This window comes from Polyodon spathula, chromosome 4 (genome assembly GCF_017654505.1).
Source record: "Polyodon spathula isolate WHYD16114869_AA chromosome 4, ASM1765450v1, whole genome shotgun sequence".
NCBI classification, from domain to species: Eukaryota; Metazoa; Chordata; class Actinopteri; order Acipenseriformes; family Polyodontidae; genus Polyodon; species Polyodon spathula.
In genome coordinates, this window is record NC_054537.1 from 77,798,001 (window position 1) to 77,825,630 (window position 27,630).

General features: G+C 37.3%; 1 protein-coding gene across 1 annotated transcript; it reads right to left on the reverse strand.

Moving 5' to 3' along the window:
* Positions 1–475: 475 nt before the first annotated feature.
* On the reverse strand, positions 476–27,392 carry LOC121313976 (zinc transporter 8-like). The gene is made up of 8 exons (XM_041246745.1): positions 27,194–27,392; positions 23,900–24,058; positions 22,654–22,807; positions 22,085–22,128; positions 21,737–21,852; positions 21,233–21,342; positions 3,648–3,787; positions 476–510 (listed from the first exon to the last, which is right to left on the reverse strand). The coding sequence occupies exons 1-8, from the start codon at positions 27,390–27,392 to the stop codon at positions 476–478; spliced, it is 957 nt and encodes a 318-aa protein (XP_041102679.1).
* Positions 27,393–27,630: the final 238 nt, after the last annotated feature.

Here is a 27,630-nt window from a genome sequence, read left to right on the forward strand (position 1 = left end):
TATAAGACATGGTGTCAGTATTAACGATTCCCTCAACCAATCATGTTGTGCACATAGCTCTTCCAGCATTTTAAGCTAAAACGTAGTGTTGGTTCGTCCAGGTCCATAGTTAAAATGCCTGTGTTGACCATAGTGAATTACTTTGATATTGTTTAATAAATTAAAAATGTAATTCTCATGTCAAAATATGAAACCGTGCAGGATTCAGCTAACAAAAGTAATATACACAAGGAACACTTGGTCACTTGTTTTACAGGTTATTTCACAGTGAAAGGCAGAAAAAAAGACAACTTTGAAAAGAAAAAAAAAGTATTTGCTGGATTTCATGGCCATTTCCATTAACAAATGCACATGCAGTGAACGACCGCAATAGTCATTTCAATCGCACACCATAAGTACAACTTAGATATGCAATTAAGTACTTTTTAACTACCAGAAAGCAGCAAGACCAGTTTACATTTAAGGTTATTTTTAGTTACAAGATGACAGTTCCCAGGTCCACGGGATTCTCTGAAAAGATAAGAGGCGGAAATATTTAGGAGTCACTTTATTGGTGTTTATTTAAACGGTGGTCAATTGTTGGTTGTATTTTGGTCATTTTTTAATGTGCAGTTAAGTGATGTAAACGATATCTAACTAGACTGGCATTGTAAGACACTGAACTGTTTCCATGTGTTTGCATTCCTGTTTTTTTAGGTCTCTAGGCTATACCACCATTCGTGTTTAGTAAAGTAATTGTCAGGGTTGCCAGATTTCTGCAGAGTTTATAGCCAAAAGTCACGTCAAAAATAGCCCAATTATTTGTTTTAACTGAAAGCAAGCTTATTAACACGCAGACCTGTGCATAAAAAAAAACAATCAAAAGATTTCGTAAGAAAAGATACCTGGTATAAATTTGATAAAAACTACAAGCCCCAGTACAATTCATCCACACGTCACTATCAACAAATTCGTACGGACACTCTGAAGGGACAAATCAACATTCATACCAGACCAGCAACAGAATTACAGCGTGGTCTTTTTATTGAAATACTAATCCTGTACTGTATCCCAAACAATACTGCAAACATGAAAACAGTTCAATCTTTTAAAGTTATACCACTAATTTATTACATTATCAACCCGAGACTCCTTAATATTTCCCGAAGCTGTGTTTTTGAAGTAGCCCAATTCTGCGGGAAAACCGCTGACCTGGCAACTCTGGTAATTGTGCTGTAATTCGATTCAAAAGGACTATGAAAGTTAATTGTGCCTTCAGAGCTTCAGTTAGGAATGGCTGCTCTTAATGACTGGTGCTGAGAGTGGGGTTTCTGTGGAGTTTTTATCAAGTCTACACTGGGTCTTTTTTTTTTTTTTTTTTTTTTTTTTTTTTGCGAAACCTTTCCATTGTTTTTTTTATTTATGTTACAAGCTCGGTTTCAGATTGAAAAACAAACGCTGTTTTGGGCTATAAACTGTAGAAATCTGGCAACCCTGCGGAATGGCTAAAGGTGTAGCACTACACCTGCAAATGTGAATTGCAGAGAGGAAATCTCGTGAAGAAAACAACATAGTCTACAGTGAATGAAATCCCCAAACACAATTCTTCCATATTACGGGCCTCTTCCAAGTCGTGTTTGCTTAATTAATGTGCTTAGCAGTGAGTGTGAGTAGAGTGTTACACGGCACAGTTTGACGAAGGTAGTGCAGTCTGTAATAATGTATTGGTAGTGTACGTGAAGGCTTCATAAATCGTACCAAGACCCTGTGCTTTAAAAATTGAAAAGGAATTATCGAACAAACACTGCTGACATCTAAAAACAAACTCATTGCTTTGTACTTGCTTTTAAAAGTTTGTCCGATTGCGAAAGGAAAATGAACGACTATGAAAGGGATTCCAGCCAATAGCAGCCTAGGTAATCTGCATAAGAGGTTCATGGGAAAAATACGATATTTTATTTTACAAACAAAACAACAGTTTATTTCAGCACATTAAGTGTTTTTTTCTGATTTTTACGACTATTAGAATTAACTAAAATAAATAAATAAATATGTATTGTAGGAGAGGAAAAAAAAAAAACCATAACGGGGTACGACATGGTTCCAGAGAGGTATATATAAGATGTTTAAACGCTAGTATTTGGATGTGAGGGCGAACTGGCTGTGACATCTGTAACTCCCCATTGATCGCTAAGGTTGATTCGGCTGATCTGGCTAGACGGGTGTCCCCTTCCTCCCTCATCACTCCACGTGCGTCCCTCCCGAAGCTCTGCGCTCGGTCGATGAGGACTCCCTCCACGCGTATACGAGTAGCTGCTCCCCTGCTAGAACCTCCAAACAAGCTCAAGGTCCATCTGTAGGAGAGTTAAACTCCGAGAGTTCACACACATCTAAATGCGGCACTGCACGTGGCAGCCTGCCTTCCTTTTTACGCGCTTTCAATGCTTCAGAGAATGAAAATAATTATTATACATATTTGTTGTCTGCAATGTTTATACTAGTATGTCTTGTTCTGATGACAGTAGTAAACAGTTATACTGGTAACATAAAAAACCAGAACAGTATATATGAGTCCCATATGTTCTTTTTTAAATGCCTCTTGGGAAGACTGTTGTTATCTCCAGGGTGCATTAGCCCCAAGTCGCTAACAATAGTTTTTCCTCCTTTCCAGTCGATATTTACTACAGTATATATAAATATTATTATCATTTTTACTTCACAAAAAAAAAAAAAAAGATTCCCTGGAGGGAGACATTCATCGGGAAGCATAAAATGAAAAGATAATTAACTGAAATTGCACAATGAGAAAATACTTTCTCAACAAAAAACAGTAATTAAACAATTACATAAATATAAGAAATATTAATAAGCATTGTTAACAGTCGTTAAAACTATGGCACTATTGGTTGTGTCGATAAAAAAGAGACAAAATAAGTCAAGATGTACTCAAATTTGGTTCGGGTTTTTCAATTTTACGAAAACTTTAACAATAAACTCGAAACTAAAACGCTTTAAATTTAAAACTGGCTAACAGACAACAAGCACTGACAAAATGTGTTTTTTTGGGTGCAGAACTCATTTATTTTAACGTATTGTTTCGGGACTTTGCGATCCCTGCATGGTGGATAGTAGTATCTACACGTATCGACAAGAACAACCCAAAGCAAATTTGCACCATTTTTACATATTTTCTAACAAGTCTTACAAAAACAATTTTGACTGCGAGTTAATTAACCCCATGTAAATAAATATATAAATAAAATAAAAACACAAAACTGCTTAACCTACAGGTACCACAGTAGCTGGCACAGTTTATACAGCCTCAGAGTTTCTGATATCATCACAAATTTCAAATTTCCTAAGTCCATTGATGGAAATGTCAGGTCTGTTTTTAAGTTTTTTAAGCAAATTGGCTCACTGCCATTCTCATATTCACTTTGACATCTGACACATTCCTTCCCTTGCCCAGCGGGATCGCACACTGTATGCCACATTCTGATTGGTGGAAGTATTATTGGCGATCAAATCCAAACCACCAACGACGACTAAATACATTTCACTTCAAAATGTCCCGTTATATACGGTATGTCAAAGAAGTTTTTAAAGAACGGTTGGTGTTTCTTATGCGTTTCACTTAAAACCGTTAGGGAGTTTGGGTTTGTTTGTACCTGCCACTCGGACACAGATGTCATTTCCCGGACTGTCCAGGTCAAACCCAGGCAGGTGGCAACCTTGGTGGAAAGGAGCGACTCGAGCTGCTGTCTTCACGCTGGGCACAAGGCTGCAGCGGGACGTAACTAGCAACAGTCTGTAGTGCACACAAATACTCGTAAATAGAACAACTATTACATCGAGTTACATTGAACTATTACATTGAAATACAGATATAAGCAACAATTGTACTTATTTGAGCAAGTCTTCCTTATCATATAAATCTTGAAAGGAAAAATGGCACCGCGATCTGCAGTCCTTTTGTGCCCTCGGGGGCGGGGCCATGACAGCGTCCCAGGCTCAAAGAGCGGCTTGATATAAGTATTCAGGATTCAGGTATTTAGGAAGTTATGGTGGCATTTCTACTTGAAATAGAATCACTCAGAATGATTGCAAACATCTTTTAGAAATCTATTAAAAAAACACACGATTCAACATGCTCTTTAATAATATTGCGTTTCATGAGCTTTATGTACATCGAGCATTGTAAGGAATCTTATAACAAAGACATAGACGCTTTGGAGCCGACTCATTTGTGTGATGGCAGATACCTTTAAAAAGCCAGTGGGATTCCAGCCTCAAGTGCCTGTCAGAGCAGCAGGGTGTGTTTGGACTGTTAGCCTGAGACCAGAAGGGGTTTCTGAGTGTCAGCCTGCTGATGGTTAACTGATACCCTGATAGCAGGTATTTGTTTCTCTTCTGCTTAAATCTAGATCTCGCTGTTTCTAGATCTCTCCATTTTTATTTGTCACGTGATTATGCAAGTGGAAACAGAGGAATGATATTTACTTGGCTAGCTATGAGTGCTTGCTATTGCATTCAGAAAGACATGGCTTTGATGTTAGGCAGCAGAGCAGTGTACTGTGGACATTTCAGGATTTAATGGTGATGGACTGGTTAAAACACTATATACAATGCTATATGTAGAATAGAGCCATATTTTTTAGGTGCAGCCATTAACCTATCCCCATGCAGCATGTTATAGGAGGGCAAGTTAATAGTTACACTTTGGTGTGACACTTTCTGCAAGGTCTGCTGAGGCCACATTGAGGCTTTCAGCTTCTGAAACTTAAAAAGTCACAAGAATTTGATGACTGAAATAGAAAATACCATATACTCAAAATAAATTGAAACAAGGAGAATAATACATTAGTTAAGACAACTGTGATATGTAATATAATTACCACATTTCTGTTTAATGCTAAACTGTATATTGGCATCATGTGAGTGTATGCTTGCCTTTTTGTTCACAATGAAGCTCTAAGTGTCAAACCAAGAACCAAAATGACACAACTCAGGAATATCAATTTCTGGATGTAACAATTGGTAAGCTAATAGGGAAAGTGAACAAGCTGTCAGCAAAATTACGGAAGGCGTTGCTTGCATATTTTATACAACTGGGATTTTATAAAGCACAAAGTTGTTTAATTTTCTGTAAATATAATTTTGTAACGTGAATTAATGTCAGACAACCCTTATAAAAGTTTCCATAGTATGAAAGTATAGCAAAGTGTGATAAAGCATTGGGAAAGCATGGTAAAACATAGGTAAGCATTGTAAAGCTAAGAGAGATATGGTGAAGCTTATCAAAAGCAGGACATACTATGGTAATCTGTGGTAAATGCAAAGTGTAACCATGGAAGAAGCATTTGAAAGCTACAAAATTACTATGTAAGTTTACCATTGTATAAATTTAAAAAGCAAGGCACAGGGATAATAAATTGGTTCAAATGTTTTATTAATCATTCAATTGAATCAGTATACTTGTATATGCCAGACAAATAGAAATGCAGATAACTTTCTTGGCCTTGATTTTATTTCCCTGTAAGACATAGTCTATACTCTTCCTTGCTGGGATGGTTGAGAAACAGCTTGACTGGCTAGAGGACGGGATGGTGGTAAATAAGCTGCATGTTGGTGAACGTCACATGGAAAGTGTAGGGGAGTCCAGTAGTAGTGCATGTTGGGGGCAGAAGTCAGATGACTCGACTAGTTAAATGGAGAATAGTTCAAAATAATTGGGCTATTAGTACTATTATAATGTCAGTGTTTTACACTTCTTCTTTTGTATGGTGTTTGAAAAGCACCAGGCTACAGTTGTAATTTCAGTTTTGTAAGCCGTTCCACGGTATCCGGGGTAGCTGCGTGGAGTACACTTGTTCTGCCAGAATATGCATGTATCGGTCAGTCATCAGTGATGTGCCTAATGGTTTACACGTCACCGCATTTGCAGCTTGGTGGGTCCTTGATCTTCCATTTATAGAAGAAATATCCACACCTAACATTGTATAGTTCAGACGTGTTTGAGAGCAGTTCGTTGTCATCAGGGCAAGGAGAAAGCAAGCTGTTCCTTTGTAGGATCTTCTGTAAGTTCCTTGTTTGGACAACACTGTTTTCCCACATCACGTGCCATTAGGTGTTTTACACTGAAGAAACCCTATTGAACCAGACTACACCACATTTGGTATAATGGAAATATATGTATATTCAGTATTGTATGACACTAGTATGCTACTATGGTGCTGCAGTACAGAACCATTGCATGGATCAGAATTGAATGACCAAAGCCAAAAGCTCTGTTTGAAATATGTTATCAGAATGGCCTAGTTCATTGATATATGCGTTGTTTTAAAATTGTTTTGCAATTAGAATTTGTCACATTACTACTACATGTTATTTACTCAGCTGCTTTGTGGCAGTTTTCATTGGTTTTGATGCCTATAAAATTCATTCAGCATGTACTAACATTTGGAACTCTAATTCATTTGGCTATTTCAATATGTATTTGATTTTCACTTCAATACATAGCACACAATGCAGTCTGCACCATTTGCTAATAATTACGCAAACTAAGGAGAAAACACAAATCAATTTAGGTAATAGGAAATATCACATTCATAGAATAGGTATCTATAAATATCTATAGAGCACTACAGGCTTATTGGTAAATGGCAAAAATCTTGTTCATTTTTCTCAGGGATTAAAGGCTTGTCAGCCACTGTCTCCCAACTACATCAAACCAACAACTGAAATCTCAACAGTTGTTTCTTTAAAATCCCAAGCACCCACTGACAGTGAAGGAGGTGGGTGAAGTGTTGTGGTCAAGGTGTGATTGCAGAAGTGGTTTTTGATTGGAATACTACAGGAGGATGTCATTCGCTGGAGTCTTACGAAGCTATTTGGGTTAGGATTTGGGTTGACCTCAAAAGACCTCCAATGACAGCTGAAGCGCTCGGCTGTCAGAGGCACTTTGTTATAATTTACCAGCTTGATTTTTCAAGTTTAGTCAAGTATTAATCCTTGCTGCCAAAGATGCTTCCACCAAGTATTAACTCAGGGGGGTGGAGACTTATCCAATTATGATCTTTCAGTTTTGTATTTTTAATATATAATTTTTTCTCAATAAAAACTTTTTTTCCCTTAACAATGTGGAGTATGGTGTGTAGATAAGTGGAAAAAATCCATTTAAATGCATGATACTCTGAGGTACTGACATAACAAAATGTGAAACAAGTTCAACGGGGTGTAGACTTTCTATAGGCATGGACAGCAGAGCACACATAATTTTCAATACTGAATAATCAAATTACTTCGGGGAACAGTACAAAAATATATGCAGTCTTTTAAGTGAGACTGGAAAATGAATTATGATTTATGAATTTAAAAACCCTAATTTGCATTTGGTCTAACATTGATTTAATACTAACAGTAATTGGGGAGGCCTGGTTGAGTAAAATGGTTGGATTTCCTTTGTTATTTTTGGAATTTTTCTTTTTGTGGATTCTATTGCAATGTCCATTCTGTGTGTGGTTTTTAGTGTTGGTTTCTTATTGTAATTTTTTTTCAAAACTTTAATAACTGAAGGAAAAAAAAGAGCTGTGTACCATAACATTAAGACTTTGTACTTTATTTGGACCCCCAAAATTTCTTCTGGGACATATTTTTAGTTGAGAAACTGTTGTGAAAACTCTGGCAAGGTGGCAAAACATGTTGTAATATGCATTTCTAATAGCCTAACATTGTTCGAACGAGAATGATTTTTTTGTACTGTTATGCATTAATATCACACTTAATTTGTAGGAACGTCAGAAAGTGCTGCATTTCATTAATTGTGAGACTACCAATTATAAGCACTGAATGTATTAGCATGATACTGTAACTCTGAACTGGAGGGCCTAGAGTGAAATTGCTTTAATGAATGCAGAAGTTTTTTTTTTTTTTTTTTTTTAAATGTCAAGCATTTTAAATGCTTCTTTGATGCTTTGATGAACAGTTTGACCTTGGAGTTTTTCCACATTCATTCCATGGGCTGCAATTAAACTGAATCCTTCGGCTACAAAGATAAACTAAGTAATGAGAGCTTGTGAATAGATTATTAATCTAGGCTGTTCCTCTAATTTATACCAACAAAGAGAATGCGATTTTTTCACAACTGAGACTCGTTGTCATAAGAAAATGCCTATAAGCTAATGCTGTGGATCAGATAGCAGTTACCACAATACACCGTAATCTATAAACAGAGCATTATTTGCTTGGAGATCTTGTTACGTATTATGAACCATTTTTTCTTATTTAATTAAGGAGTGCTCCCTCTAATTAACGGCATATTTAAATTACTGGTAATGAAAAAGGCTGAGGAGAATTATACAACTCGGCAGCATTCTTTTTTAGAGAGCTTCGTATTAATGATCTGCAACATGAATGTATTCATATACTTTCTCTGCCCAGCAGATATTATACACATTTGCATGACTGAATGCAACCATTTATTCTGGGAACAAGCCAAGAAAAGAAATTGAAATTCTCGAAGCTTCTCCAGAAAGGCACTTTGAAGTGAACATAAAGAATATCTAGGGGAAAAAAAAGGATTCTGTGAAAGGGGGTTGTGGGTATCCACTGGCCCATGGAGCGCTGATGTTGCAATGCCACACAGCTCAAGGTGACTGCACCGCTGTGCTACACAGAGGGGTGCTTTGTTGACATCAAGGAGGACAGTGTCTGCTCCGCAGGATTAACTACACGAAACCCTTCCACTGCGAGTAGCTTCTCGTGAAGGTATTGCCCAGCTGAGGCCGTTTGAACAAGTCAGCGTCGGCATGAGGACACCAGGAGCTCATAAGTAGTTCAGTTTAGGGGATGTAGATCCCAAATAGTACAGACAAGGTTTGGATAGTGTAGTACGTTAGTGGAGTGGGACGTTCCTTTTAGTGGGACTAGCGCTTGCCTTGTGTGGCCAACTTTTATTTTTAGCTTTGTTTTATTTTAAATCCGGCACTAGGATTACCATTGTTGGTACCCGGTCCAGTCTGTGTTGTTTATTAAATCTGAGAGCCTGTGTGGTGTGTCAACACCCAATGCTCTTTGTCTGCCTCATTATTATTCAGTGACGATCCAAACACGTAACAAATCCCCGTTACATACCAATATCATGTTTGTGCAAAGCTTCTTGAAACATGCATGTAAATACAGAGGAGTTGGACAACAAAATAATTAAAAACACCTGGTATAAAACAATGAAAGTGCCTACAGTAAGTGTAAACTGTGAATTATTTTAAGAACTAGTAAGATGTAATGTAATGAAACAAAGAACCACAACCAGGTTCATGACTATATCTTGTCAGGCTTTTTTTTTTATTTTTTAGGAGGAAAATAGTAATTTGTGACTCAGATCAGAAGTAAAAGAATATGACATGAGTTTTAAGACAAACATTTTCAGAACTGATCTTAATGAACTTTCAAATTGTCTGTCCTGCTTTGACCCTGTCTGGCTTTGTCACTTGTATTAGCATGATCATCTACATCATTTTCTCCTTGTGTGTAACATTTCATTCAATTTTCTTGAATGACCTCACATTCAATTTTTTTTTAACATCCCATAATTAAATCCTGTTATTGCATTTAATATATAAAAAAAACATTTTAATGGAATTTTAATGAGAAATCTGTAAAATTCTACCAGCAAAGTTGACCCTGCAGTGACGCTAACAGAGCATTTCAACTAACCAATTTTGTCAAAGCTGTTCAGCAAGGATACAGGAAGCCACAAAATCATATTACAGAATCCATCCATCCACCCACACATGCATAAAGCCATAAATGCAAATACAATGTAGTTATGGCCACAGAAATGACACAAATAATATAGTGCTAGGTAACAATTTTTTATTTTTAATCTGTGGTTAAAATAAAGACATTTTCCCATAAGCTGTTTCCCAAATTAATCCAGTTAAATGTGTACAGAAATTAACTGAATTCAGTAAATTTGGAATACCAATCACACTTAAGTGCAAAATAAATTGTTTGCTGGTTCGCTTCCATATTTTTGTTTTTACATTGCAAAGAAACAACAGACCAATTTAAGTCTGTGTGCCCAAACAAACTTAACTGAGACCGCCATGGTTGGATTAAAGTGAAGTCTGGAGGGGCAGAGTTCATTTGGAGCATTCACATATGCCTTCAGTAAGCAATAACACACTCAAAAGCGTGTGGCTGTACTGAGATACAGTAGTCCCTCTCTAAACCAGACATGGCTGGAGACAGACAGGTTGTCCAAAATAAGGTGTCTGGCTTAAAAAAATGAAAATAATAATCACACACACATTTATAGTGCTCAATTCATTTTAAATGTAGAAATAACATTATTGTTGTTCTCTGTACACATTACATTATGTAAAAATAGAAATCTGTACAGTAGGCATTTTACAGAAGTAAAATCAAATGAATACCTAAAACACTTTTTACTTTAGCCTATTGGTTACCATTAACACAAAATAAATCATGCTGCTGCATTGTACACATTGCTGTGCAATGCGGAAATAATGAAAGGTTACTTTAAATTGAAACTAAATGATTTGAATATTTTCTTTTTTTACCGTAGCCTACTTAGGGCCTCATATACGAATATCTCAAACAAGCTCTTAATTGTCACAAATGTGCTTGATGCCATTTTGCAGGCAAACTTGTAAGCTTGAAAGTTGGCAAAGAGGAAAAGGACTAGTCCCGCAATGAAGAGGGAATAAAGGGTTTTGCTTATGAATTTGCTGTCACTTCCTTTTAAGAAGGGAACTTCTGTTGATATGGCTGCCGTATTGAATCCCAATGCACCAGCATAAATTAATAAAACAACTTAGATTACAGGTCATTGAGAATAGTAATTAACAGACATGAAACACAAAGAGTTCATTATTTAACCGAGCATTAGGGATAAAATGTAGTGCTACATATCCGACACAGCCAGCACACTGATTTTTAAGAACTTGTGCACAGTCCAGGAAGAAATACTGGGGACTTAAGTTGACACCACCAAATGTGTTTCTTTGCAGGAAATCCATTTTGCTTTAAAAGGTAATAAAGAACAATGATTGGTCCATTTTTTACAATCATTGTAAAAGTTAAATTTGAAAAATGTCCAATCTGAAACAGATTCAAATGTATGTCTCAGAAACTTAACACTCTACAACACACACGTTTTAACATAAACAATATGCTAGGACATACATGGTCCTATATTAGTGCTATTTTATAACGTTTTTACCAGTCTGTTTTTGTGAGCATCCTAATAGGATACAGTATGTGGATACTATTTCAGCAGTGTTCTGTTACTAATGTCAGTTATGGTTGCTATGGAGATTACATTGCATTTCGGATATCCCTCTGAGATTCAACATCTTATTCACTGTGGACCCCTAATTGCAACAGAACAGTTACTATGTAATATCAGAAATACACACTGTTAAAAGCAGCTTGGGATTCAAAAAGGTTTTTTATCCATTTTCTGAATGCTTAAATAGTCAATGAATGGTGGTATTACAAGTGAATAAGGGTATACAGACACTTGTATATTGACTGATAGACAAGATACTGTGCGCCCCGTGTATAATGCTTTAATCAGGAGCCATAATTAAGAGTCTGTGTTATTGTTTGTTAAGCCTTATAAAGATAATTAAAGTGCTAGTAGAATAACATTATGGGGCAAACTGGAGCATGACCATACTGTTTTACAACCAGGTTCTCAAGAACCATCTATAATGGGTATTTTTCTGAGAGATGTTCTAATTTTTTGTTAATCTTGAAGTAGTGATAACCAAGATTTTAAAATCGATACTTGTTATAACGACAATCAGTTGTATCACTGGTCCCCCTTTTTGTGTGCTGAATTTCTTTTAATCTAGCTTGTTTTATTCACTTTTTTGGGGGGCAGATATTTCAAATGGAACTGTTGAATTATACCAAATTAAGCAGCACGAACATAGTGCTGCATTTCTTACAAAATGGACAACATAAAAAGAATCACAAAAGAGGCCTCTGTACCTTATTTACCTCCATCACCTCCTGTCTCTCATCATTAGCACACCGGAACTGGTTTGTGGTGCGATCGTCGTGTTTGGAGCTATCTTCTTTCACGTATGGTATCAGTTGCTGCAACAGTTAAGAAGTGAAAAGTTACACTTTGAAAGGGGTTGTTATGCTAGCACATCCTTACAGGGCCCCCATGCTATTTTGCTTATTTGACCTCTTGGAAAATGACCCCACCTTTAGGTTGATGATTCATCTATGACTACACAGTATGTACTTTCAGTTTGCTTCTTGGATATAGAAAACATGGTTCCAGCAGAATTTGTTACAACTTGAGCTAAATTTAGTAGTTCATTGGTTTAAGAAGCTGCTGTCTCTATATAAAATATAGATTGTCGTTTTGCTATGCTAGCATAATGTTGTCTGTGAACTTAAGGTTGTATTAGGATGTGGTGAAGGAAAGAATTCTAATTCTAATTCTCAGAATCAGGTTCGAGCCACAAAATGACTTTTTTGAACCCAAGAGTGATTCTGAACTAAACGTACAAGGCATTAAAGTGGTTGCAGTTAACAAAATACTTACCTAAATCTTACCTGCCATGCAGTTCCATTGACTATATACATCACGGATGTGCAGTTTAGAAGGAAACATGATGTTGCAAACATGTATTTAAAACATGGCATCTGGTACTACAAGTTCAAGTTCCAGGAAATATGCTACCCTTCCACTGCCTGGGTCATTTAACATCAGTAGTGTCTTTGGGGTCAATCATCTCACTGGTGGCTGCTTTCTTTAAAACAGTGTCGTTCCAGATGTCGTGTTTAAAAATGAAAATACATGTTTGCTAAAAACATAAGATTTATTTTTCAAAACAATACTGTGGAAGGGTTGTGGGTAATTCACTGACCAGGAGACAGACAGGTGTACTTGAAAACACCACACAGGTGCCCAGTTTTATTTTGAAGGGTGCCTTATTTCTTTTTAGCCCGCAGATGGCGCTGTGGGTCCGTGGTCTGATTTACCAACGATGATAAACAGAACCACGGGCATACCAAGCGAGGGTACACAATACCGGTGCCCTTGCAGGTGCTTCGAAACAATAATTCAAAACAGAAGGCACTAAGAAATAGGGAAAATAAAACAGTAACAAAACTATAAAGAAAAGGTGCTGCACTCTGCAGCAATATCCCGGTCGCCGCTGCCCGTGCGACCCAGATCACCGTCCTACGCTGCCGGCTAACTAGCCTGCTCAGCTATACTTTTAAGGGGTCTGCCCAAGGGTTCCCCGCCCTCATTGTCTTGCTCTGAACCTCCGTTCCGTTCTCTCCGACTGGTTCTCGGTTTGGACCAGCGCTTCCGCACTCTCGGCGCATTTAAAGGGCAGACCTGAGGAAACAGCAGAGCATTTTTTTATACGGCTAGCAATCTCCCAAGACTCGCCTCTCAGCCATTCAGAGAGGGGGAAAGTCCACACACCCACTTTCCCACCTCCCCGTGTCACTGCCATGACTCACAGGCGGTTGTTGGGCGACTGCCGCCCTCTTCCTGCAGTACTGTGAACATGCCAGCAGAGTCAACACAGATCTCCCCCTGCTACAAATACATTTGAGACCTACATAGCGAATGGATGTGAGCAGCGTGAAAAACTGTCAAAATCATTTTGTAAGCTACAATCATTTGAAGGGGACTGGCTCCATAATAAAGCAGTGATTTTATAACATTCATATTCACATATTTAACAGCTGACAGATCATTCATTTGTAGTGCTTATGGGATCTGGAAAGTTATAGTTTTTGACAGAGCTTCACAACTTTAAGTCTTGATAAAAACACACATTTATAGAGTTTAGGATTCTAAATATTTCAGCGGACCTTCTTGAGAGGCACTTTGGGATGAGCTTGGTGATGGAAGGTGCATTAGAAGAGTCACTTTGTTGTTGTATTATTGCAGTAGCTAGGGTTACAACATACTTATTTATTTGAGTTTACCATCATTACATATTTTGTAAGAAACAAATACAAGCCCTTACATGAAAAACAACAGGAAAACCCTCCTCTTTGTCCAATGACTTATCAATCCATAACATATTTAATAATGACATAAATCAGTTGAAAATGACATTTAATACTTTTTTTGCCATATAACAGGGCAAGTAATTAGGTAATACTAGCCTTTTTCATCTTTCAAATATAGCAAATCATCCAGCATCAGATCATGAAGGCCTATCTCCCCATGTTATTAGGCCTATTAGGAGTTACTGTATTATCTTTTTATGAAAACACAAAAAAGATCACCCAGTTACTGTAAGTGGTGTACCATACTATACTGAGCTGAATAAACCACTCCTGTTATTCACGTCTCAACCTCTACTAGCAGAGACTGCTAAATTTAATGTAATTAATTGTTTCTACTAATTTTTTTCAAGTCTTCAGTCCACTGAGGCACACACACACACACACACACACACACACACATATATATATATATATATATATATATATATATATATATATATATATATATATATATATATCTAGTAGAGCAAACTATAGTGACATTCAAAAAACAGCAACTGAAATGGTAATTAAATTATTGACTGAGCTGTCAAACAAAATATATTGTAATAAGCTTTTGTGTGCAGCTTGATGCTGATCTTGTGTTTGGTAGACAATTGCATACTTAAGTGCTTGAGCTGTAGTCACAATCGTAATGTGTACTCCCCTGCTTTATACTGACATCTGCTGGAAATGTAGTAATATGCACTTGTACCCCCAGTAACTATTCCTATAAGACATAAAGTTGCATTTACATATGTAGAATATTGTTATACTCCATTTAGCTATTTTATTTAAATTAACAATTTCATAGACGCAAACCCCAGTCTAGGGCGGGGGTCTCCAACCCTGGTCCTGGAGATCCCCTATCCAGCACGTTTTATAGGTGTCCATACATCATCAGTAGTTAAAGATCAGGAACACCTGTTAATCTTGACTAATTAAACTAATAATTGGTTCAATTAAGTAACTGAGAGATTGATTGAAACAAAAACCAGCAGCCACATTAGCTCTCAAGAATGTAATTGTAAAAGCAGTTATCTCCACTTTATCTACAGTAAAAAAAAAAATAATAATAAAAAAACCTCAATGGAAACTGCAGGAATGGGTGACAAAATGGTCATGTGGTCATGGTCTCTCATGGTTTCCACTAAGGAAACTAAAGGGGTAACTAAATTTTCCACCCCTAGATAAATGTAAGGAAGTGTTGGCAAGCCATGATAAGTGAACGACGTCATTCTGGCTGATATCACAATGAGCAGTTTAAGCTTTTCAAAGCTAAACATGCCCCATTTATAAACATACTGCACTAAGTCAAAGTCATTTTTATCAGCTGCTTTGTTTAATCACCAGCTCTTTGGTTTAAGTGTCATTATGCTTTGCTTGCTGCTGACGTCAGCTGGTTGCACCAGAGCTTATTTAGGTGTGTCATGGCAAAGGGGGTGAAAACTTATGCAATCAATTATTTTCTGTTTTGTATTTGTAATTAATTTAGAACAATCTGTAGATTTTATTTTTCACTTTGACATTATGGACTTTTTTGTGTTGATCAGTGGCAAACACTCCTAATTAAATCCATTTTGATTCAATGTTGTGAAACTGTATATCTGAAATAAAAATTAGAAGGGGGTTGTTCATGTGGAGATTAATTTTGTGGTAGAATATGGGGTAAAATTGTAGAAGGGAGATGTATAGGACTCCACATAGCATGCAGTCTTCACCCTGGAGTAAAAAAGAAATGTAGTTCTTGCTGTTTAAATGAGGAATGAAAAACGACATCTCCCAGAATGCCGTGGCTATCCAAGAACACTAACTGATTGGGGGTGTATGTAAAACAAAGTATAGTAAATCTGGGATTTGTGAATATCTTTAAGAAAGTAAACCTGATTAGCTGCCTGACTGAGTGAAAGTTAGGGATCCTGTTAAATATAGTTAGCGTTCCAAAACAGTAGCTAGGATTCATTTTTGTATTTGTTGTTAAAAGACACAGACCTGTCTAAACGCATCCTTTGTTGTGCTTTATCCACTAATGACAGTATTAGGAACCAAAGTTATTTCTCAGTTAGCCTAGTCTATCAAAACACCCAATGATAATAAATAACAAAAGAAATACAAGTATAAACATTACGATTGAATACCAATAGAAAACGCAAACATTTTGTTTTTACTCTGTTGACTGAATTGTCACATACTCGTTTACGACTACAGGGGGTGGGGGAATATGTAGCAAGGTGGCAACATTTGCCATGACATATCACCGAATCAACTCAGTCCTGTACATTGTTTACATCAGTGGATATGTTCATTGTCAAAGTAAAATGTACAGATCAGTGCTAAACAGTACCTTTCTAATACTGATTAGAGGAAAAACCTCAGACCACAGGGATAGTGATTTAGAAATCCTTTAAGCAACTATCTATGAACTGGGCAGACACATGGCAAATGACATTTAATGTGTAAGGTACTGCAAAGAAAATATTAAAGGAAGGTTGATGTTTCTCATGTGTTTCACTTAAAGCCGGACATAGGGGCATAGAGAAAGGGGTTTTCTTCTGAAACATTATGTATTTACACATGCAAAAACAGATGCCCTTTGGATTACCTGTGCATTGACTGCTGACCAAGACCAAGTAATGTTGTTGAAGCTGTTCCTTCAAGAAGCTGCTTGATGAGATTTTGGTTTTTTTTTTTAATGAAACTCAGCATTCTTCTTTTTCCAACCACCAGGGGGCAGAGATATACAGTATAATAGCAGAATTCTAAATGTTTTTTGAACGAATGATTTTGTGTAGTATTGGTGTAAATATAAACGCCTATTTTCTCAATTTCAGTACATTGCTTGTTAGAAGGTTTGAAGTTACATTGTAAAGCTAATGTCTTGACCTCATCAAATTAAAGTCTAAGGAGCTAGCATCGGTACAGCTTACTGTTTTACAATGAGCTACCTCAGATATCTATTAACAAACTGAGGGATACCAACTCCCTGAAAGCCAGATTAGAACATTTCTGTACAGCTCACAGGAAAAGATCACAATCAATCCCTGAGAAATTAGTGAATTGTCTAGACCTGGAGTTAAAAAAGGAATTTTATTCTGGCATGCCTGCATGTCATATACACTGTCATCCTGAGCAGACCTGAATGCATTTTACTGTACTGTATAAAAGCCACAATTCCTATATCGATCCCTGTTGATAGGCAGTTATTTTCCACTGATCGTGAGTGGCTCTTGGACAACCTTAAAAGGGTAACATTAGGTAGTCCTAGATTAGTGCTAAGAAGGCTCAATAAAGTGTAAAAAAAATCAGTTTATAGTGAAAGGTTTCTGTACTGTTTTTAATTTTCTTTCACTTTTTTCAGGAGGCCAGTGGCCTTCTTTAAAATTTGAGCTCTACTAAGCATAGAATGCTGGGAATAGAGTTTGCAGCAAAATAGGCTTCAGAGTGACCTATCGTCTATGAACCTAGAACATAATGACACAGTGAAAGGACTCCAGAGAGCCGAGAAGCACAGGGGTTCCAAAATAATAAGACTGCCTAGGCCCAACATCCCATAACATTGATTAGCATGGAACCATAATATTTATTGTATAATAGTGTTATTAAATTGTGTGCCTTGACAAAGTGTTACCTAAAGACAAAGTGCAGTACTAGGTTGTATTTTTCTTTTCTGCAGTTATTTATTTATTTATTTATTTATTTATTTATGGCATTTATATAGCGCTTTTTATACTAAAGTATCGCAAAACACTGTACAGTGCATAGCAGAAAAAAAAAACACAGTACATTTGTATAGCATGCCACTCATACAACAGCCACAATCACACCATTTAAATAACAATATTCACAATAATAATAAAAAAGCAGCCATTTTAAAGTTACGTTAAAACCCACTAAGAAACCCATTTTCTAAAAGTGCGTTTTTAATCTTGACTTGAAAACTGTAAACTGTCCGAGCTTCCCTGACAAAGGAAGGCAGAGCATTCCATAATTTTGGAGCTCTACAAGAAAAAGCCCTGCCTCCCGTGTTGCTTTCGTTGACCCTCGGAATAACCAGCAGCCCCGCATCCTGTGATCTCAGAATGTGGTTTGGAAGATACAGGGTTAGTAACTCCTGCAAATAACTACGTGCTAATCCATTTAGGGCCTTATAAATGAACAGCAAAATCTTAAAACCAATTCAATACTGGGCAGGAAGGCAGAGTAAAGAGACCAAAACAGGGGTAATATCTTCACTTTTCCTGGTTTTAGTCAGAATTCTAGAAGCGGTATTCTGAACAAGCTGCAAGCGGGATATCACATGTTTTGGGACACCAGAAAAAAAGTGCATTATAATAATCAATTCTAGATTAAATAAAGGCATGCATTAGTCTCTTGGCATCAGATAGGGAAATAATTGGTCTAAGTTAAGGTAAAAAGATACTTTAGTAACGTCCCTAATATGAGTCTCAAATGATAGATCAGTATCAAAGATGACATCCCAACCTCTTAGTTTCTAGTTTAAGTTTTGATGAGATACTGCAAGGGTTGAGCTCATGTAATCCCACATTTCCTTTATGAGATCTTCATGTGAAATGCTTATCTGTGGGCAAAATTCTGTAAGTCATATCTTGCATCATATGATTGTCTCAAGCTCCAAGTCTGTGAAACCTGTGACAAATTACTTAAAAGTAACCAAGGCTCCGACTCACCGCGACTCTGTAAAGGATTAAGCGGTTATTGATAATGGATGGATGATGATGAGCTCAACAGATCCCATAAGCTATAAAAAATTGGACCTGGTCAGTAGTCGGAACTGGGAAGCCTGTAAGCCAGTACACTTTCTGGGAAGAATATAAGGTGAGGCACTAGCTGTATGCACTGCAAATTTCTTCTCCCCTGAAACCGTGAGTAAATTAAAGATTTGCAATGGAAAATATGACACATTATGAGAGCACACCTCTCATAGACCCCTAGTGGTCATTTTCATACTGGTGACCCTAGAGATATTGGACATCTTTTTTGCTTGCTGAGGTTTCTAATTGTAGTCCCCAGTATGTTACAGGAACTACCTTGCAGTAAATAAATTGGTTGATACACCAAGTTTTATGCCTTCTTTGAGTTTATGTATTTCTGGTCACATGTTTGAGCCACATTTTAAAGCTAGTAGTTAATTTTTCTTGGTTGAATTACTTTGTTTTAATTTTTGTATTTGAAGCATTATACTGTACATCACAAGGCTACATTTACAGTAAACCTTTATGACTCAGGTGAAGCCCAGTGATCACATTTGATGAAATGACTTGGTTTTCTTTCCCCATTCACTTCATGTGTTACAGGTAACAGGACACCCCCATTCAGCCCTTATATTTTCCTGTGGGCAGCATAGAGAATTTTAAAATACTTATGTACTGGAGTCTTCTTCCAGCTAAGATTGTCAAGTTCTGAAATGGTAGTTGTAATGAAATCACTAAGTTCAAGTGCTTGGTCAGATCATCAGTTATGCAAAGTTTTAATTAGAACATGGAATTATACTTTGGTAGTTCCCTAATTAAATGCTCAATTAATAATTTAGTAAAATAAAGGACAACTAATGTGTCTATAAGGATTTTCTTCTTTTAGGGTAAACTTGATAAAAGGCTGTCTGTGAACTAACAGTGTCTTGAGATGTGAGCACAAATGTCTAATTGTATTTCTCCCTGCAGCACATTCCTCTGTGTATAAGGATACCAGAGACAGGATAACAGGCTTAACCATGATTTTGTGTCATTGGAGCAGTGTGCAAAAAAACAAATGTAATGGGTATAGCGGATTTGATCCCAGACGTACAATGCCAATTAAATGTGCCTGTTTCAAATCCTTTACCACCCACTCTGCAGACTAAGACGTGGCTCAGCATTGCACCAGGCTGGCTGTTTCCAGACTGTAGAGCGGAGTTTAAAATGTAATTGGAAAGAGTATTATGTTGCAAGCCATCTGAACTTATTACACAGTATAACACTGTATTTCTTGAATTATTTTTTTTAACTTCTTAGTCTGCAATTGAATAACATCAGCAAAGGTTCACAGTCATTATTTAATATGTCAGTAAATTATATATATATATATATATATATATATATATTCTATATATATATTATATATATATATATATATATATATTGTTCCATCGGAGTAGTAATTTTATTATTCTTTTACAATAATCTTTATTAAATAAGAAATATAAATGTTATTAGAAATAAAACATAATTTTTGAGCTATTTGTGTTTACATTTTACACTATTGATAACCCAAATTCACACATCCCGAGCAAGTAAATAATTCACAATACGCACAGTACTTGCCTTTAGAATATGGTATATATATTTTTATAGTCAGACAAAAAAGGTAAAAATAGCACAGATTAATACAGACAGGGTTTTTTTGATATCTCATAGCCTGCTTTAAAACATAACATGCATCCTTCGCCATCCTTACAATTTTTTAAGTAAAACCAGTGAAAATGATTTAAGAATTTGCAACAAGAATTACTTTTTTTTAAAAATGTATTACTGTATTTAGTCCAGATAATGATAAATTCCCTTCAATTTATTATTATTATTATTATTATTATTATTATTATTATTATTATTAATTTAGTAGTCGTCAATTATTCTTTATTATTTTCTCCCCAATTTAGAGTATCTAATTATTATTTAGGCTCAGCTCACCGCTTCCACCCCTGCGCTGACTCGGGAGAGGCGAAGACTCACACTGTCCTCCGAAGCTTGTGCCATCAGCTTCTTTTCCCACTGCAGACTCAACATGCAGCCACCTCACAGCTACAGTGTCGGAGGTCAGCGCAGCTCTGGGCAGCTTATAGGCAAGTCCGCTGGCATCCGGCCAGACTACTGGGGTCGCTGGTGCGCTGTGAGCCGAGGACACCCTGGCCATCCTAAGTCCTGGCTATCCTAAATTTCTCTTATATACCAAACTATAATAAATATATGGGCAGGCTCAGTCTTTGGGGTCTTGAATAGTCACAGAATGAAAGCTGAAATTGTCAAAACAGACTTGTGTGATTTCTTTCAATGGTGGCTGAGGATTCACTGTGTCGACAGTTTGAAAAAGACAATTATTATTATTATTAGTAGTTCAATGATTCATTTCATCACATAACAAATCTGAATAGTGTATTTTCTTGAGCAAGCTAAAACAATCTATAATAAGCAAGAACCTGTCTTTCATTAAAACCAGTAAGATATCCCAAAGAATTGTAAAAGCTTTCACCACCACAAAGACGGAGAATAGAAATGTGCAAACAGGAGCTGCTATTTTGTATTCTAACTGAAGAAGAACATTAAAACGTTATTACTAGGGAACACAGAATATAAAATAAATGTAAAAGTAATTAATTACCTCAAACTGAGGATCCTATATGACTGGTAGAGTGCAGTGACACACAAGTCTGAATTAACAACCCATATGGAAAGATGTTATAGTATCCTCCAAAAATACCAGCTGTCTATTGTATACTGCAGTGCATTCTATTTTTACCACTTGTACTGCTTGATCACTTATTATCTAAAGATTGTATCTACAGTAATTTAAGAGAATAAGAACCACATCATAAAAAACTGACTAGCTCGTGTTATTTATTACAACAGAGGGTGACACCAATACTTTGTGGCATTCTCATGCTTTCTTAATACAGCCCCTATTTCTGCCATTTATCACTGACCTTGAAGAAAATGATGTTTGCTCTGACAAGCACACTGAGGCTCTGTAAAAGGTCGCCCAACACATGAATAAAAGCTGCTCTCACGCTGGCGTTAGCCTGGGGAGGTGACCTGATTCTTCCTTACTTCCGTTGCCATGGCTGTGCCCATGTCCATGGCTGCTTCCCCCTGCATGACTGTGCCCATGTCCATGGCTGCTTTCCCCTGCATGGCTGTGCCCATGTCCATGGCTGCTTCCCCTGCATGGCTGTGCCCATGTCCATGGCTGCTCCCCCCTGCATGGCTGTGCCCATGTCCATGGCTGCTCCCCCCTGAATGGCTGTGCCCATGTCCATGGCTGCTCCCCCCTGCATGGCTGTGCCCATGGCCAGTCTGGTGAAGTGTTAATCCCATTCTGGAGGAGACCATTATCAACATTTTCATTAAAATATACTCTGGCATAGCCAGAAATTCTGTTCACAACACTGTTTAAATGTTTTGATCAATTGAGTAAGGATCTGATATTTAATTATTCCATTTATTTTTAAAAAGAAGATTCATAGCTTTTCTTCTTTCACAATATTTTCTAATATCTTTACAAAATGTTCAATGGTCAGACACAAATTTGACAATTGTTTCAAGAAGACATCTTAGAAACATATTTTGTGTAATTAGGGTTAGTGTAGAGCTCAGAACTCACACTGCAATACTCCAGTCATTGCTGTGTTATATTAATTTGTGCAGTTATCAGGATGCTTCAATATATCAAACTCCATAACTTTTGAGGCCATAGCTGAAATAACTACAGCCAATGTACTGTTCAGACAGTATACAAAATAAAAACCCAGATTATCACCAAAAAGATGGAAAATTGCAACAAATAAATAAAAACAAATTATTGTACAGACGAATTGCCACAAAATAATAAAGTTAAACTTACATAATGTTTGCTAATGCAGTACAGCCTGAGGTGATAAGCATTACTGTCCCATCTATGGTATAATTATTACTTATCAGTCTTTCACAGGCCAGGTACACCAGTACCAGTGTCACAAGCCAGACTGCAAAAATTGATAGCAAGGTACCATGGATTTCTTGCTTGTTTTTCTAAAATGTTTCATAAAATAAACATGCCAAATGCACTTTCTGTGCTTTAAAACTATTTAAAAAGACAGAATCATGTCTATATGATAAGCTTTGTGGTATATTTACTTTTTTGCCTTTAACCCTGGAATTAGTGTCAGCATTCTTGCCGGTACGGTGCACCACAATAAAAGTCTCTAACTTAAAAGCTACACTTTCCAGACACTGCTCAGGTTGCTAGGATACAGTTGTGCACCAGTGTCATCTGGAATTAATTAACTCAAAGGTCTATCTGTTTTGACATATTTTGTTTTTGTATTTTTAGATACCATTAAACCATAGTTTTAAAATGTTCTTAAAATGCTCACAGCAACGGTAATTATATACAGTAAATTAAATACCAAGATCATCTGATCAGACCCAGTTATAGGTGGGATTACCTTTTTTATGTTACAGTAACGCTGCTGTAATAACAGAAAAAAGTATCCTACTTACAAACACACCTATATTTTTTTTAATACAATTCAACTCTGAAAAATATCCCTTAGTATATATTATTATTAAAAGGCAACAACATATAACTGTTTTTTTTTTTACTAGCATTGCGTAGACTAGATATTATCATTGATATTTTATTTTGCCTATATTTATCCTTTATTGAAAACACACCAATTCTTCATAAATAATTTGCATGTACAACATTATGATGTTTAAACTATGATACTTGGTCTTTTGTGTCATTTTGGTATTTGCCAGTCTTTAAAAGTACTGTGTGTTTAAAACACTGTACATAAACTCTTAGAAATGTCTTTAAATAGTTGCAAACACCTTAAGAAAAGGGAAAAAAACAGCCAAATGAAGCGCTTAGCAAAAGCAGCAATGCTTTTTGAAGTTAGGATTAGCAGTGACAGTACTGACAGTTACCAGGTTTTTACTCTATAGCTAGGTATTACTGCTCACAGGGGTATCGTTCTTTTTGAAATGACACTTCAGTTCAATGTCAATAGTTTAAGCTGCTTTCCTACAAGACTTTGATAGCAAAATATGATATGCACTTACACTGACGGTTTCAAATAAAGACAAAACACTGTTTGTTGTCGTGCCGGCTCTGTGCCACCCATAGTTCAATCTCTTTGTGGTAGGCCTGGAGGACAGCCTGGAGGACAGCCATAATGAACACAAACTGATCATGAAACTGGCAAAGTCCACTAGAAAATGAGCTGCATCAGTCATCATGGCCAGACTTCCTGCAATGTATCCACCTGGTGACAGAGAAAAGAAAAAATTCACATATTTGCCAAGATGAAAGCGAGCTGCTGCTCCTTTTTATTTCAGTTTATTCATGATTATCTGTGTAAACATGTTACATGCTAGATATTTCTACTTTCGACATTCACAGGAATGTAGTGTCAAATCTGGCGAGATGTATTTGGATGGATGATATAAAATAAAGAGTTACACTACATTGGCTCTTCGTAAAGCCCATAAAATATGTGACTTTTTTTTCAATTACCTGAAATAAGTCTACTCTAATGTCTCTAGCTGCTACTGTAAAACGATTAAAAAAAGAATTTTGTACCACTGTTTTTTTTTAATGTAGTACTAGTTTCAGTGTGCAACTGTTAAATGTGTACTTAACTGGGATATCAGAAGCAGGCAACAGAGCAATTCGGTAAGCATTAAAACCTTTACCGACTTTTAAACCTTGTCATAAGCCAGTTCCTTGCTTTAAAAATACTTGCATTGCACATTTTGTCTAATGCATTTTAAGAATAAGAATGATGTTGACAAAGCGCAGCACGCTGTCTCGTTGCCTGTTTTTTTTCTCATCCATAATGCTATTTGGGACAGAGAATGTTCAATGTTGACACAACTTTGTCTTGCCCGCCGACATTTTTTTTTTTTAAATGATGCCCCTTAAGCACTGTCACCTTGTTAAACTGGAATGATTCCTCTACTAGTTTTACGTTCCGTTATTGGGTTAGTTTTACAATCCCAGGACTGAACTGGGATCCTCTCTGTCAACATTCATGTAGGTAGGTCAGCTTGACACTAAAAAGGCTGTGGGACAACTAAGGCAGCTGTTAGGAGTTTTTTTGCTTGCAAGACCCCCCAATTCAGCAAAATAGTCTGCTAGCGTTAGAATGATTTTTTAATTAATTAAAGTGCATGTGTTGAAGAATTTTTTTTGTTTTTATACGACACTGCTTCCTAATGTCTCATCACATCCGTCTCACCCTGCTTCACTTTAGTAACCATGGGAGAGACCAACAGGGTGAAGCAGGGCAATTTCCCTTTGTGTGCATCACCTAATTTACACCACAAGGCTCAACATGTACCACTTATTCTTAGGCCCTGTCGACACTACGCCTTTAAACAGTATTAGTTATCTTCAAACCATGTTAAAAGTGCTAAATATGGTTAGCGTCTACACTGTGCAGTATTTAATACCATACTCAAGAACTGGACTCCAGACCACCTTTGGGGGTAGTCTTGAGTCCTGTTCTAATTAGACCGCATCAGGTAGTGCGCTTTATCAGAAGTGTGAATGCTGTAATACTGAACTACATTTTTGTGTATCCAGTATCCCAAAATGCTTTGTGGTATGTTTGGCGAAATACTGGCTCCTGAAGGACTTGCTATCAGTGTACACTCCACAATGGGTATTCATTTTCATGCTTAAAAAAAATTTGTCAGGACATCCCTGCTAAACTAGTGAGGAAACTAACAAAAGCACAACATTAAATTCGGCAACTGCAAAAATTAAATGCAAGTTAAAATAGGGTCAGGATGAAGAATTCATGTAATTTGTCAGCTTTGTTTGAAGTAAAATTAAGGGGACCAAAATTAGGCGCAGGCAAGATATGAAGGTAAAAACAAAGACTGTTTTGTAATTAACAACTCCCCCCCCCCCCCCCCCCCCGGTTTAATTATGAAAACAGAATCAGCTCAATTTGTTTAAAGGGATGTCATCTGATTAAAAATAAAACCCCAAAACTTCAAGCCCTACTCGTGTCTGTGTTCGCATTTACTTTTTCCAAAATACTTGTGTTATTTCTTTTTAGCAATATGCACATCTATCAGTATGAAGCATAATACATTATTTTAAAATAGAATACAGTGCATGGTGGGATACTATTTTATTCATTTCCACTGTTCTACTGTTGACAGACAGGATCCCATTGCGCTGCTAGGAACGGTAACCAAACTATTCTAATAGTGTGTGGATGCATTAAGCCCGACTAAACATGAAACGGTGCTTCAGTGTGGATGCTTTGAGCTGGATGCTTTGATTCGTCCTTGCCTTCTCCATTTATCATGAGATTTTCTGTTCTGTTTATCCACACAGAATACAGGAGCTAAATCAGTATCTCTTCCTGGTTATAGAATTGTCTGTGCGCAGGGGCACCTTGTTCTATCAATAACATGCACATTCTCAGCCAAAGCTGCTGCCACTGCTGACAACCATATCATGGACTGGTCCCACTCTGACCCAGATCTCTTCACACGTATATTCAGGGGTATTCGTGCCAATACCTACAGCGTGTGCGCCTCCACTGCGCACTCCACCTACTTATGCCCTAAGGCACCAGCTAGTTCTCTTCAACCCAGTCCTCGTCCTTTGCCTTCTCTTCTCAGTTCAAGACAACTTGCCCCTGCTTCTATCCATGCTTCAGTTCTGCCTGCCAGATCTCAAGCCCAAGTCATATATCGCCGCTCCATCAACTTTTCAGGTGGCAGGCAAATATGCAATAATTTTAACCCTTTTCAGTCCATTTATTCAGCATTTGTCAGGCACGCCAGGTCCAATTTATTTTCACACACGCTGTTTATTTTACACATGCTTTTTAAAATACCCCCCCCCCCCCCCCAGAGTAAAACAGGTTTAAAAGGCATTGAATGACACTCAGTACTATATCTCCAGCCAAGCCCCACCCTTTGTTCACTGTATTTTTGACATGCCTCTTTACAGACATGCATACTGATGCAGTTCCTGAGAGGCCAGCCATGGAGACTGACCAAGCGCCATTACCTGCTCAGTCAGGTATGGGGGACCTTATGGTATCCCAACCCATTGAGCCTGCAGCTGTCGGTCTGGCCTCTGAACAGCTGCATATGTGCTCATCTGGTGTTTTATAATAGGGTCATTGACACCCTGCAGAATACCAGAACACCATCCACACATTCCCAGTGTATCTATAAGTGGGGTGTTTTTCAAACGTGGTGTCTGCCTTGACACCACGACCTGTCCCATGGCAGTTATACTGCAATTTTGCAGGACCTATTTGACAAGTGGAAATCCCCCTCTACATTAAAGGTCTAACTGGCAGCTATTTCGCTTGCCATGTTAAAATTGCTAGCAGGACAATTTTTGAAAGGGGCTTGGTGGCTTTTACCTCCTGTGAAGGACATTGTTCCTGGCTGGAGGCTAAACATGGTGCTTAATGCAGTCATTAAATCTCCATTTGAGCCCATGCATTTAGCTGTGCTGAATTTTTTATTGCTCAAAGTGGCTTTCTTGCATGCTGTCACCTCAGCAAAGTGGGTGAGTGAGGTGCAGGCATTTTCCATAGCGAAAGCCTGGTTACGCTCCATACCAATCCTGCCTTTTTGCCGAAGATGATCTCGACATTGTATGTCAACCAGTCTGTGGAATTGGAGGTTTCTCATCCACCTCCTTTCCAATCTGACAAAGAGCGGCATCTCCGTATGCTTTGCCTAGTGAGGGCCCTGGCACTACGCTGAAAGGATGCATTATTTTTTGTCAGCTATAGGGTCCTATGGTCAAGCTCTGTCTAAGCAGAGGCTGTCTAAATGCATAGCAGACACAGTC

Bases quoted from the DNA above. Each gene is read 5' to 3' on its own strand.
- LOC121313976 (XM_041246745.1), bottom strand. From the start codon at position 27,392: ATGGAGCGTAACCAGGCTTTCGCTATGGAAAATGCCTGCACCTCACTC. The intron at 21,343-21,736 runs GTCAGTGATAAA...GTTCTTCTTCAG, and splicing joins CAAACATCATTTTCTTCAAG to TTAGAATACAAAATAGCAGC. The intron at 511-3,647 runs GTACAAACAAAC...TTATCTTTTCAG, and splicing joins CATCTGTGTCCGAGTGGCAG to AGAATCCCGTGGACCTGGGA.